This window comes from Schistocerca serialis, chromosome 3 (genome assembly GCF_023864345.2).
Source record: "Schistocerca serialis cubense isolate TAMUIC-IGC-003099 chromosome 3, iqSchSeri2.2, whole genome shotgun sequence".
Lineage (NCBI taxonomy): Eukaryota > Metazoa > Arthropoda > Insecta > Orthoptera > Acrididae > Schistocerca > Schistocerca serialis.
Window position 1 is genome coordinate 839,561,019 of NC_064640.1, and position 15,597 is coordinate 839,576,615.

At 39.5% G+C, this 15,597-nt stretch overlaps 1 protein-coding gene across 4 annotated transcripts in view; it reads right to left on the minus strand.

The window, feature by feature from the left end:
* LOC126470897 (cullin-5) overlaps nucleotides 1–15,597 on the minus strand; it is a 242,068-nt gene that overhangs the window by 41,032 nt on the left and 185,439 nt on the right. For all 4 annotated transcript variants that reach the window (XM_050098924.1, XM_050098923.1, XM_050098922.1 and 1 more), the window contains exons 12-14: nucleotides 11,286–11,458; nucleotides 6,981–7,142; nucleotides 751–869 (exon numbers count right to left, since the gene is read on the minus strand). In XM_050098924.1, coding sequence (XP_049954881.1) covers nucleotides 751–869; nucleotides 6,981–7,142; nucleotides 11,286–11,458 — 454 coding nt within the window. The remainder of the gene's footprint in view (nucleotides 1–750; nucleotides 870–6,980; nucleotides 7,143–11,285; nucleotides 11,459–15,597) is intronic.

A 15,597-nucleotide genomic window follows, 5' to 3' on the forward strand; every position in this document is an offset into this window, starting at 1 on the left:
GGGTTATTGTGCAGTTGGCTCCTAGTGGACACTTCCCCCCCCCTCCCCCCGGGTCGTCTCATACCAGACAAGTGAAACTCCAATGTTTGCGTGGTAGAATAATTACGGTGTCCGCATGCATGGAAATGGTATTTGTGCAGCAATCGCCAACACAGTTTAACTGAGGTGGAAAAAGGGGAACCAGGCCGTGTTCACAGAGGTAAATGGAAAACCACCTTAAAAACCATCCACAGGCTGGCTGACACACCGGACCTTGACACTAATCTGCCAGGCGGATTAATGCTGGAGACCGGCACTTCTTCCCGCTCGGGAAGCAGTGCATTAGACCGTGTGGCTAGCCGGGCGGGCTAGTTTATAGTTAATTAGAAGTGTACCACTGTTATCATCGGCAGGCGCTATCTCAGGCATAAAGCTGCTCTCGTAGTGCACAAATGAAGTATGTTGCTGTGGTCCGACCCTCCCATAGACTATGGTACACCCAGACACACTGCAGCTTTCACGTTTGCCTTGCTTACTGCATTGTCTCTGTAAGTGATATGTCCATAGTTATTTTTGCATATCTTATCCATTTTGAAGACGACTTGGAAAGTGTGAAATATGTGGTTATAATATCATCTCCAATTTTTTACCCGCTTCTATTTGCAACGTATAGAAACATCTTACCTCATTTTTAAAATTATGTTACTTACAGAAATAAACACTACACATAAACTTAGCCAGAAAAGTTAGATGACTAAATGCAATACTCACACCAGAGCAAATTCTTGATTAACCCAGAACATGGTGTTTTCCTCAAAGTCCTTTGGTGACTGCACTTCTGGTTCGTATGACAGAACTTGCCTTCTAAGCTTTGGGAATGCGACAAGAGACTGAAATAAGTGATAATTATCAATTATTAATTTGGCAAAGGACAGAAAAAGAGTAAAACAAGATGCCATGGCACCTAAATATACATTAACATTCCCTGTAAGTAAGGAGCTACTGAAATGAAACTATCTTTACTAGTACTTGGTTTCACCGATTTACTTTTCAATAAGTCTCACACAAACTTTGGTAACAGTGTGGCAACAAGAAACACAGGAAAGCAAAATTTGAATGTAAAACACAAGAAAGCCTTGGAGAGGGAAAAGATGGCAATGTGAATGCATTAACAATACTGAAAATAACTGTAGGAGTGCTTCATTTTATCAGTGACAAAGTAATGTTTTTCTTTATTCGCAGCAGTGGAAAGTGTACTGTATTTGTATCTGGCACTTGCCACCAAATAGTATTTTTGTGTTGATTTAAAACTTCAAGTGAATTTCTGGCCTTTTTGTTCAAAATTAGGGTTTTTAATTTCAAAAATCACAAGAAAATAAAAAAAACACTATACAAAATATCATTGCTCATTACAAACTGAAAAAGAAAATTACATTTTCAGTTATGCTCCACCATGACATTTGTGTGCTGCCTCAAACTGACCTCTCTCCACAATAGTGACAGTGATGGTATAGGAAAAGACAAATGTTCATTATATAGACAAGGTATTGAGCAGATGATGCCCACAAGATATTGCTTAATTAGGTCTGGTACGAATAATTTTGAGTGCTCAGACAAAAAGACACACAACTACATCCTTCTCATCCTCTCCTACCTGAAGCCAAATTTTACAAAAGTTTGGGTGTTTTCTAATTCCACTGCACTATAATGCAGCATTTTCTTATTAGTAAGGATGATAACATCACAATGAATAATCATTCTCACTACAAGGTTTGGATTTCAGAGTACCTAATGAATTTCAGAGTGTCAACAATACCACTCAACTTTTCTAGATAATGGACAGTGATGCTTTGTCACCTGTGCCCCATGCTCTCTTTTATGCCAAAAGCACATGCTGACATGCTTTTAGTATTATTTTTGTATTTTTATCACTTCTTAAGAGACAAACTAACTACATTTAGTAAGAAAATGACAGAAAAAGGTGCAAATCCCCAAGAAAAGCTAATCCAACGTCAATAGAGAATTTTTTTAAACCTCGTTGAGGAACAAGAGTGGCAGGATGTTTATAATGCCAATAAACACAGATGACAAATATAATGCTTTCCTTAAGACATTTCTCATGCTCTTTGAGAGTTGCTTTCCATTAGAATGTTCTAAACAAGGTACTAGCAGTAAAGGCAGTCTGGGTGGCTGACTAGTGGGATAAGGATATCATGTTGAACAATGTGGGAATTATATCAAAATGTTAGATGTGGTCACAGTCAAGCTACAGCAACCCATTACAAACAGTATTGTAAGGGGCTTAAAATGTTATTAGAAAGGGAAAGAGCATGTGATATCCAAATACAATAGCTAATTCATAGTATAAAATTAAAACCATATAGTCAGTTGTGAAGAAAGTGTCTCGTTAGCAGCACAAGGTCGATGATATGAAGCCACTCCACAGTAAAAATATTTCTGTTACTGATAAGTCAGATATCTGTAAAGTATTTAACAATCATTTTCTGAGCATCGCTGGCAAATTAAATAAAAACTTAGTTTCTACAGGGAATCATATAACACTCCTGAAATATGCCTTTCGGATATTGATGTCTGAAATACTCTTCTGTGATACTGACAAGATGGAGAGCGAGTCACTAATTAAATTACTGAAGATTAAGAACTCTCGCAGATATCATGGAATGCCTAGTAGAATATTGAAGTAATGTGCTGTACATATTAGCCCTGTACTTAGCCATATTTGTAATTTTTCCTCTAAGAATGGTCAGTTTCCTGAATGATTTAAGTACTTAGTAGTAAAGCCACTTTATAAAAAGGGAGAAAGGGATAATAGACAATTTTAGATCTATTTCTATGTCATCAGTGTTTGCTAAAGTTATTGAAAAGGCTGTATAGGTAAGGAAAATTGACCATTTTATATCACATAATTTGCTATCAAATGTACAGTTCAGTTTTAGGAGGGTTTAAACCTTTTAGTGCCAAATAAGATCTAACCGGATTGTGCTGTATGCACAAAAAGTGCCACGTATGATCTAATTGTACTGCCATTTTCACACACTTTTCTTTCAAACTAAGGCCAGATCGTGGTATATCAATGTCAGGAAGACAAACAAAGGTTGAAAGATAGTCGTCAAGTACTTTGTTTCAATCGTCAATGCCAATAATCGATATTTTCGAGTTCCACACACAAGATTGTTTTTCGTTCGTTTCGAACGTACCATGGCACTGCCAAGGAAGAAGCCTCATTTGAGTGCGATTTATACCGTGGAAAGTAGTGAAAGTGAGAATGATTTTGCAGGTTTTTCAGACAGTGGATCGACCTATGAGTGGTCTAGTGGCGACATCTCATCATGTGAGTCATCAACAGCCGAATCTGCACCCAGCAGCGATGAAGACTATGTTGAAGAATTGACTGCAGCCAGCGACACGATTGCTGAATTTGGAACTGATGAGTTGGACAATCCTGCTCCTCACCGCTTCACGTTTTCGGAATTACCAGGCCCCAAACATGTACCAATAAATGCTACACCAATTGATTTTTTAACTTGTTTTTTTTTTCAGTGCAACTGTTTACAATATATGGGACTCATAAAGAAACCAATAATTTTTAGTTAATGGTTCACAGATGAAAATATGGCAACTCCATGGTTTTCCCGTATGTTTTCGCGAAATAGATTTCAGTTGCTCCTAAAATTTTTCCATTTGACAGATAATATAAAATTGCACCCTCCTGGGCATCCACGTATGACCCCACTGCAAAGTTTGATATTATGCTGAACATTGCCAATAATCTGTTTCATCACCATTATACGCCTCATCAACAGCTGCGTGTTGATGAAAGTCTTGTTGTTATGCAGCCATAACAAGTTTAATTACTAATAAAGTTCAGTTTAAGAGGCACCTGAAGGATTTATTTGTGGCCACATCCTACTCCACTGACAAATTTGTTAGTAGAACTAACTGATGAGTATATGTTACTAATAATATCTAACATGATTACTCATAACTGTAGTTGCCCTACCTACAAGATCATCTGTAGTCAGTTCAGTAAGTAATGCAATCACTATAAATACGGCATTTAAAATGATTTTTCTAGATGATGATTCATAGCTACAATAGCCTAAGAATTATCATAGGCACCTCAGAGTATTGAACATTTACATGTTTTGCGACAACTTATTTATTGCCTTTTAGAAGAGAATATGTTTAAGATTTGTTTGGCTTATTACACATCCACTAGGACCATTTAACTTGAGATATGTGGAAGTTATATTAGTTTATTTGTTTTTATTTGTAAATAGTTATTGTGTATTCTCATTTTACTGATATGAATTACATCCTGGAAGATCTCCTCACTACAGACCTACAGAAAACAAAAGTACAACTAATCTGATCTATGGTGGAAGAAATCAGCTGTGTAAAATCACTGTATAACTGTTTAGTTGTTCTATAAAAAAACTATGACTTTCTAATCAGTCTGTTGCAGTTCCTTGGTTGCTACATACAGACTGCAGTTTGTTTCTTTGGATGTATGGATGAATCCAGAATTTTCTCTGTTTTCTCACTCATGTGTAACAGTAACAGAGACCCCCATGTTCCTCTGATCTCAAATCTGTACTTGACATGACAAGTGTAAACAAACGATGTTCAGGTGCAAGAAATAATATTACCTCTCCTCCTCCTCATTCGCACACAGCAACTACAGGTTCTCATTTCACAGTTGCGCTAAGTGAGGAACTGCGTTGCCAGCTACTCAGCAACCTGCTGCCATTTAAATCACATGCCTGTTGCATTTCTTTTCAGTTGCTCTGTGTGTGGATGGTCTTAGCGTTTGCTTACTGTACTGGCAACAATGTAGGTTTCCAGATTGCAGTCATTATGGTAGCATCTAACATGTTTGTAGACATCACTGTATTTATTTTATTTTTGTTTATTTATGTAAAGTGATCTGGTTAGGGCCATCAGGCCCCCTCTTACATCGGACCTGGGTTTCATACATGCAGTACTTTTTTACATCATAGTTAACTAATAAATGACAATTATAATATGACAAATAGTATTAAAATGATTTGAGGGTCTGTAGAGACTATGTGAGTAAATAACACTATGAACTAATAAAGTTAATACTGGACTGACTTATCCAAGCAGTGAGTCTTGCTCATCATTCACGGATTTCAAAGGCTCATTTCAGTCTCAAGAGTTTTGTGGCTTTCAAGCAATGGAAATCTACTCAATAACACCCAAGCACAAATCCAGCCTGCAGTAAGCAGCATCACTTTATCAGCGCAGGTACGTCTTATTGGTTGCAATGCTCCAATATCGAGCCGCTATTGTGGACAAACTTATGCAGTCTGTTATCGCCCTTCAAACAAGACGGTAGTCATTTCACACTGCAATCTCGCTGCATGGTCTATTGAAGCTATGGAAGCAGAAGGTGAATAGGAGAGCCATTTGTATCTGGGCATGTCTCAAAGATAGTACTTTATCCATCTTCAACAACTATCTGTCTACTAGCTGAAAAATCAGAAACTAGTTATAGAAAAGGAATTTTATTTCTCTATTACTTTCAGGCACCCAGTGCCCTTCTTCAGAAGATTATAATTATGAGGCAGAATCCAAAATTTTCAGGACTGGTGCTGCCATCTGGAAAGTAGGAGTGGTAGATCTTTGCACCGCTAGGTGGTGAGAGCTGCATATCAGACGACTCAGTGTGCGGAGTAGCATTCAGCTGGGAGGACATGTTGCGTGTCCACAGTGATTTCCATAATACTGTGTGTGTGTGTGTGTGTGTGTGTGTGTGTGTGTGTGTGTGTGTGTGTGTGTGTCTAATTCTGCGTGAATCTTGGGAAAAGTGCTACGGAGACCCTTGCAATGTTTCAACAAGTGTTTGGGGGACAGAGCATGAGCTGTATGCATGTGTTTGAGTGGAAGAGCTCGGGCTCCCCAAGACCCAAAAAAGCAAGACAGGTGAAGGGCAAATTGAAGAGCATGATCATCGTTTTCTTTGTTACCACGGGAATTGTGCACAAAGAATTCGTGCCACCCAACCCAACAGTGAATTCCACGTACTACTGTGACGTCTTGCGATGGCTCCGTGAAAACATGTGGCGACGACAGCCTGAACTTTGGCATCAAGGGAACTGGCTGCTGCATCACGACAATGCACCCTGTCACAAGTCCTTGCTCACCAGAACCTTTTTGTCAAAAAAAACAATATGGCGGTTGTACCCCACCCATCATACTCAAAAGATTTGGCACCTTGCGATTTCATGCTATTCCCAAAACTGAAACAAGTTGAAAGGCCGTCGGCTCGACACTCTAGAGAGGATTCAAGAATCATCGCTAGCGGTGTTAAACGCCCTCAAAAACCAGGACTTCCAGAAAACATTTGACCAATGGCACAAATGCTGGGACCGGTGTGTACGTGTGGATGGGAACTACTTCAAGGGTGATGGTGACCATTAGTCCAAAGGTAAAGTTTTCAACAGATGGCAGCAACAGTCCCAAAAATTTTGGATAGCACCTTGCATCACATTATTAGCGACTCTTGAAAACAAGCAGGTGTGTGCATAATATTACTGCAGTCATGTGGATCATAGTGCATGTACAAAAATAGCCTCAAAGAGCAGGTGTGATGGATGGATAGAGAATTATACCCCCAACCCTGACATTAAGTGTCTAAGAAGTCACAGTTTTTCCAAGCATCTGGAAATCATAATCTCTAATAACAGTGATGCAAAAAATGTAGCTGACAATGTAAGTATCTGCAAGAGTTACAGTGATTGCAATTCATTATACTATTCATCACTCAGTGTCTCACATATTGGATCAAAACAATGTTTCACAATATTTTGTCAAGTGGGTATTGTCAGCTTCCTAAAGAACACAAGTAACATTTCCTTTAAAAGTCCACTACAAATGAGCTCAGTAATGACTCTTCTTAGTACAAGGCAATCGCAATGTACACAGCAACAACATTTTAACTCTGTTTAACTTCTTACCCACAATGTTCTTCTAAGCTCTGGATCAGGTAACTCAGTGGCCAGCCTTAAATTTTCGTATGGTATTTTATCGTATGGACGCTGATTCCATGCAAAAAGAACTGCCATTTGGAAAGTGGTGACATCTACATCATATCTTCCAACATTATTTGCAAATGTTATCTGAAAAATTTAAGTTGATAACAAAGCATAAAATTTTAATTCAATAACAACACATAAGTGACACCATTACATTTGCATTCCACAGCAATATGACACGAGCCTCTCCAAGTTTCACATCAAAGAAGTTTTGTCAACAATTGTCATATTCCATGAAATTCTCAGAGACTGTAGAATGTGTCACATTGTAAAATGGCAAACTGATGTTTCAGTAACTACTGCAACTTAACTTCACTTGTGTGACATGTGATCTACAACCCACAAGAATTTAATGAAAGTGACTCCAACTGCGAAAGCCTGCAAACATAAGATTATCAAATGATGGCGCGAGCGTGCGTGTGCGTGTGTGTGTGTGTGTGTGTGTGTGTGTGTGTGTGTGTGTGTGTGTGTGTTTTCTGTGACTCAGTGTCTCCTCTATATGGTGAGTAACAATCTATCCTTTCCATATAAAATTAACTGATTAAAAACTCTTAGTCATCTACAGCACATACACAAAGTATCACTCATAAAATATTGGATTGTTTGGTGCCACAAAAATCAGATATGGTCCCAGTGATCCTACCAACAATGTCGTCTGCCAGTCTAAGATCAGCAACACCAAATCCACTTATGGGAATTTCAGGGGCAGCACACCTCAGTGCCACCAGAAATTACAAACGATATAGAGTATGTGGCCTTAGTTCCAATGGGGACAGCATCCCGACAGGTGGTGCACACAGTCGGTATGTGCTGTTGACAGAAAAGTCTTTGTGCTGTCATTATGCTGTCAACTTCCAAGAAGATGTGCAATGCTGGTTGGCAATGCTTGTTTGCTCAAGACTTTAAGCCTTTTTGCAAAAATGGTTCAAATGGCTCTGAGCACTATGGGACTTAACATCTGAGGTCATCAGTCCCCTAGAACTGAGAACTACTTAAACCTATCTAACCTCAGGACATCACACACATCCATGCCCAATGCAGGATTCAAACCTGTGACTGTAGCGGTTGTGCGGTTCCAGACTGAAGCGCCTAGAACCGCTCGGCCACTCCGGCCGGTGCCTCTTTGCAACATCAGGCCATTGTTAGTCTGTTTTCTACCAGTTTATGCTGAATGGATCTATCAGCTGACTACACTTGCTAAGTTTAGACCTCCAGTGGACTTTTACCGAGAATGGTTAGTAATGGATGGTTACTACCTAAGCTCTGATTGAGACTTGATTCAGCACCTAACCCTCTCCACTCACCACTAGCACAAGGCTATTGGGTATTCCAATGATCTTATGATGATCTCTATCTTCCACAGTTTAGTAAACATCTGCTTAGTTCTGACAGAAAAACCAAAATATTGATGGGATGCTGAACCTAAATCTTCCTTTTTCTTCTTCTTGCCCAATATAAAACACATTTACAAGTCAACTGAACAAATGAAGGAAAACCCAGGAATTAGATGAAGAATCATTTCACGAAACATTTGAAAAGACTGATGAGATGAAGGTACAAATAAACTGTCAATTGGAAGAATCATTAGTACAGTACGACGATGCAAAAGAGGGGAAGGTGAGAGTGAGAAGGAGGAGGAGGGAAGGTGAGGGGGAAGGGAGAGAGCGTGAGGGGAGTAGGGAGCGAAACTATTGTGTATTCATTGGTTCATACTTTTATATTAGAAATTACTGCACCTGAAAACAAAACACACTCCAAGACAAAAAAATGAAGCACTACAAAGGAATTAACCAAATGGGACAGAAATCTGTAGCTGTGATGTATGTGTAAAGACAATTGAATGATTAAATTCCAGAAAAACTCTGATTTATTCAAGAGAAAGAGTGTCACAAATTGAACAAGTCAGTAACACATTGTCCCACCTCTGGCCCTTATACAAGCAGTTATTCACTTGGTGTAGATTGATGGAGTCGTTGGATATCCTCCCATGAGATATCATGCCAAATTCCGTCCAGTTAGTACATTAGATCATCCAAATCCCAAGCTGGTTTTAAGGCCCTCCCGATAAAGCTCCAAATGTTCTCAACTGGGGAGAGACTCACTGACCTTGCTCATCAAGATAGGGTTTGGCAAGCATGAAGACAAGTAGTAGAAACTCTTACCATGTGCTGGTAGTCATCGCCTTGCTGAAATGTAAGCCCAGGTCAGCCTGCTAGGAAGGGCAACAAAACGGGACACAGAATATCATCTATGCACTGCTGCGCTGCAAGAGTGCTGCAGAAGACAACAAAAGTGGTCCTGCTACGAAATTAAATTGCATCCCAGACCATCATTCTTGATTGTAGGACTGTATAGAAGGCGACAGTCAAGTTGATATCCAACCCCAGCCCAGGACGTCTTCAGACATGCCTTGGCTGGTCATTGTGATATAATTCGAAGCAGGCCTCATCACTGAAGACTATTATATTCCAGTCAATGATATTACACACCAAATGTGTCCGACACCACTGAAAACGGGTTTTCTGGTCTACAGCTGTCAATGGTAGTTGGCACAAGCGGTGCAGACATCTCAGCCCCCTTTCTGTGACTCACCTATTAGTTGTCCTTGTGGTCGCTGAAGCACCAGTTGCACATTGTATAGATGATGATGATGAATCGGGGGCTCTAAGTGCCTCTGACGGCTGCTCGGTCCTCATGTTTTGCCATCTCTCTAGGTTGGCTGCTTCCTTCTTCACACTGAGTTTTGTCATGGTTCACCAATTCCTACCAACATTACCGAATGCTGATATCGCTCCTGTTCAAATGCTGAGCATCTGGCAAATTACTCCAACTGGCTGCTTTGACCTCAAGTACACATTCCCTCTCAAATGTGGACATCTGTGTACATTGTTCACCCGCCTGTATGGAAGGCACAGTTACTGTCCAACCAACTGTGCAGAATGAAATTCGCAAATACTTCATGCCCTGTTATCGACATGTCCCCTGTTTACTGTCCTTTCCAGCTGCAGGTGAATTGCACTGCAGCATCACATCCATTCATTAGCCACCAAAGTTTACAATTTTGCATTTTCCATTGATACTTGTATGAAAGTCAATTTGTAACCAATTTGCATAGCTCCTTCATGGTGCGTCATCTTTTTTGTCTTCCAGTGCACATAAGATTGTTTCGATTATTCATCTTTCAGATGCACAAATAAAAACATTCCATAAATTATTATATGGAGAAACACTGAATGATAAACATCAGATGATGATCTTACATTATGTTTAATAATTTTCTTCTTGGTCAGAACCCAACAGCAACAACTTCTGACAAAAGCATTTATATACATATACACACTTTGGGTGTCTCTCCTAAGAGTCATCGCGTGCAATTTCTCTGGAGTTTCGGCAGCTATTTGCAGTTTCGCTTTTGCAATGTGTAGCCGGTAGCTGGAGACAGCCTGAATAAACACTAATCGCCACATCTTTCATGTAACAACCAATGTCAACAGAGAGGGAGTGTGTGTGTGTGTGTGTGTGTGTGTGTGTGTGTGTGTGTGTGTGTGTGTGTGTGTGGGGGGGGGGGGGGGGGGGGGGCAAAAAAATAAAAATTTTTTGAAGTGGAATTTTACATGTCCATTTGGTAGAGCAATCCCAAACTAGTCTAGTATAATACTCATTTTATTCATGTGTATTAACATGTAGAATAAAACACGAAGAATAACCAGTACTTCAACAGCAACATCACTGTCCTGACCCGGGCTGACTGCTACCGCCATGCAGTAGTGCTGTCAGTTGCTGTTGGAGTACTGGTTATTCTTAATATTTTACTGTGTCTGTTAATACATATTTATAGAACAAATATCACAGTAGACTAATTTGGGTATATTCTATTGAATGGGCGTATAAAAATCCGCTTTAAAAATAATTTTCTTCAGAACAGAAACAAACCAACACTTTCTGTCTACACTGGAGGACACATGAAAGATTTGGTGAGCAGAATTTCTTTGGGCTGATTCTAGCTACACACCACAAATACAAAACTGAAAATATCTCCCAAAACACCAGAGAAAATGCAACTGATGACTCACTGACTTATTCATATATAGACACACACACACACACACACACACACACACACACACACACACACACACACACACACACTAGACATCGCATAACTTTTTATGAATTCAACAGGGGATGAACATAAAAAGTTTAATTCTTTGTAATTATTTTACATACCGTCCCATTAGACATATGATGGTACCATTGCAGTTTCCTCCCACTGTGTTTCTTTTTGTAGAAATCTTCTACTTCCGGAATGTAGTCTTCTAGCTCCAGAGGCAATGACACAGTTACACGTTCACTTCCACGTGCCCAAGCCCCGGCATTCAAGATCTTGATGTTGATCGAGTCTATTACAACATTGCAAAAATTTGCATTTTTTTAGTTCATATCTGAAATGAACCAGAACAAGAGGGAAAACCAGGTCTGGTTGTGTTTCATCAAAGTTACTATTTATCCCTCTTCAGAAATGACACAGCTATCATTATAGGGTCAAGTTTCCTGGATGTTTACCATGCACAAAACATGCTTTTGGTGAAACTCCGCCACATATGAATTATGTAAGGCAACAAGCACATTTCTGTCATCTCCAGATCACTCTCCTTATACTTAAGTTCAAAATAACTGAAAAGTTGTCTTTAATGCTTCCTGCAAAATGTATTTGAAATTCTGTTATGTTAATACAGCACCATTAAGTCAAAGCAAAGCAGACTATCAAAAGTTAAACACCCACATCAGAGAGAGAGAGAAAGAGAGAGAGAGAGAAATTAACACACACACTTTGGAAAGTCAATATTTGCTACCTGTATATTTTCAATAGCAATAGCAATAATAATAATAATAATAATAATAATAATGAATGCAGGGAAAGTATTTCATGTATATTTATATTTGCTGATGAAGTACGCTTTCAAATATTGAAATTTATTCCTGTAATTCAACTTAACTGTAATAGACACATATGAACTGCATGAAGCGATATTTGAAAATTTGTGCCGGACCGGGACTCGGACCCGGATTTCCCAATGATCACGACATGTGCTAGTGTGGGCAATGAATTAATAATCTATGAGAAGAAATGGATAGGTGTATGACATACTAAAGCTTGGATTGATCTGGAGAGTACCACCAGATGGTGTAAGTAGTAAGGTGACTACTCGCGATAAGAGGGAAATCTGGCCTTGTGTCCCAGTTCAGTATAAACTTTCACATGTCACTTTAGGTAGGTCACTATACCTAATATAGTTAAATTTGATTTCATGAATAAATTTCAATATTTCATATACTTCTTCATTTGTTTCTCCCAAATTACATCTACTATCTTAACGATATTGTTGGAAACGTCCTGGGACTACACTTCACACGTTTCACACTGTCATATGGGTCTCTCAAGCATTTTCCAATTTCCAACTGATGATCCCTTTTAGTTCAGGGAATTTACACACATCTTCATAATTTACCCTTAGTGATCAAAAAGTGCTATGTAACTGTGAAGAATACTTTAGTATTTGACAGTGATTTGGACTTCCAGCCCTAGTATCAATATGGAGGACAGGTCAGAGATGCTCAGGCTTCATACTCTGGCCACAGCTGGCTCCCACGACGGGTGCTGCTGCAGGTGGAGACATATCACTTGGCCCCTTCCACTATTTCGAGCATGCTGGTAAATACCATGCCCTGACTTCTCAGTCATTCTCATCAGTTCCTTGAAGCCTATCATACACACTATCAATTAGTAGAATGCTTGGCCTTACATTTATTACATTGTGATTCAGACTGCTCCCTGGACTGTTCGTGCACATTTATGATGACTTTGCTATGCCCTGGATTTTGTTTCTGGCTAGCAGTTTACTTTGTGAACTCCACCATCACCAACCTCAGGAACCGTCTGTTTGTTCCACCAGTCTCTGCATTATCGCCAGTGATCATTAACTGTGATCTACCCATGTGTGTGTGTGTGTGTGTGTGTGTGTGTGTGTGTGTGTGTGTGTGTTTTTTTTTTTTTTTTTCCTCAGCATGAAGGTGCCACTGTGGGCAAAAATATGGATCTTTTTTGGGAATCCCAGGAACAGGTGTGTAAGTTACTAGCTGAAAATGTAGAATTGTAAGAACAGGTGCACAAACTTTTGGCTAAAAAATGTAGAGCTAGAAGACCAGTATAATAACCAACTCCGAAGACAGGCAACTGCACTGAGAGTAGACTTTAATGTTCAAGCTACTCTCCATGAAGCTAGAGGAGTTGAAGCTGGTGCAGCAGTGTCACCATCTGTTATTGTAAGCAGCTTCCCAGCAGTTAACTTCATTTCTTCATTCTCAGGAAACGTAGTGTGTCTTGATACATTTTTGCAAAATATCTGCAACTTTGGTCATATTTTCTCATGGCCAGATAGTTTTCTTCTATTTTTGGCAAAGCTAAAATTGTGTTGGGACACATGCACCTATGTCAAGTCAGCTGATGCACTGAGGAGTGTAGATAGATTCGAGATTCTAGCAAAAATGTTAGCAGACTGCTCTTTTGGTAAGTGGAGTGTCAGTTACTACCATGACAAACTTTCCATACTTCCGGAAATATCAGGGGAAGATTCTGAACAATTTGCAAACTGTAAAACCTATAGCCTTTGCTGGGATACAACCTGTAATGATGTGCTTCTAGAAGAAGCAGAGGTGCATGTGATCGACGTTTTTTTTATCTGTAATATTAACCCACAGATGGGTGTAGAGGTTAAAGTCATTTCCCCCAGCATCACCCTAACGAGGCAGTCCGTTTTGCACTGTTGCATGAAGAAGCAACACACTTTGTTGCTGTACATATACAGAACAATGAGCCACACCGTGTGTTCACTAGTAACACGGTCTGTGTATGATGTAGGTGAGCCGGCCATACAGCTATTAAGTGCTTTGTCTGTTACTGCCCTTACTGCTGGGAGTTCATGTATCTAGGACTGCACTGCCTGCAGTCCTGAAATAGACAAATCCTTGGCCACAACATCCCTACCCCTAACAGAGACCAAGGGTATTTTGATCATGTAAATGCCGAAGGTAAGCAAGCCATCAACCCTTCCACCCTGTAAGAACAGTAATCCCAGTAAACTATTGAGGTGGGAAGGAGGTGACAAGGGCGACTGTGAAAAGAAAGATGCAAGGTAAGCCAACATGAATTTTGACGGACACGAGCACTTACATAAATTAAGTTTTTCTTTCTCCCACAGACAAGCAGTTGCTAAAATCACACTGCTGTCATTCCTGAAATTTGGCGATTTGCTACTGCGGGAACCGAAACCCACCTTCTGCCTGATCTATTCAGATGACATTACAGTGTTCTCTTGAACAAGTGAACAGCACAATGAGCACTCAAGAAATGTGTTAGTGAGGCTGTAGAATGTTCACTGAAGTTTGAAGCTGGAAAAATGTACATTTGCTGAGTCACAATTTCACTATTTGACACACATCATTAGCCAGGGTAAAGCCAGAACAGTGGTTTCCAGAAGTCATAGAAAATTTTCCCGCTCTTTCGAATGTAAAAGAACTACAGAGTTTCCTGAGGCTGGTGAATTACTATTGTCGCTTTGTAAAAGACTATGCTACTGTGACTAAACCTTTAACAAGGATGTTAAATTAAGGAATAACTTCTGAATTGTCCACCGAGTGTGAAACTGCATTGAAAGAAGATAAAGTATTGACAAATTCACCTTTGCTGGTACACCCTAACTTTATAAAGCCATTTATACCATCCTGCAACATCTTTGATTTTGCTGTAGGTTGTATTCTGAACAAAGAGCTCAATGGTGAAGAAAACCGACTGTTATACTTCTTGCCACTCAATAAGACTGAAATTAACTCCTATGGATTTTATAAAACCACTCTTGCAAACTGGTTAGTAAAACTGAAGGCACTTCAGCCTCATATTATTGCTCAATGCCATGAAAGTATAAAAGCTTGCCACAATGGTAAACAGGCTACACACCCCCTTATTGCTACCTGCTATTGGTGAAAAGGCAGACTTTGAGATATAGATAAGTATTGGCACAGGTGCCTGATGTGCACATAGTAGTCACAACAGAAGTGGCTGCAAATTTTGTTGTAGACTGTACCAGAAACATCTAGGCTTCTTGAAACTGTAGCTTTGGATATATCTTGTTGATTTTGATCACTTTCCCCAGTATCTAGCACTAGTACTGTTTGCAAATATTACAGGAGAAACCAATTGGTATTACCTTTTGGCAGTCCTTATACTTTACTGACGGATCAGGTAACAAAATTTATGTCATTATTTGCACACATGTGCATAGTTCAAATGTTATCTTATTATGTGAATAAAACACAGTCCCACTGGGACTATTATATCCAATACTTCTATGAGTTCGCCTTTTGAGATAGCAAAGCTACCACTGGGTGCAGACTCTATGAAAGTGAGAAGCTTGACACACCGACTTAAAATGATCTTTAATCGAGTTCAGCAAAATAATGTTAAAGCCACAACCAGACAAGT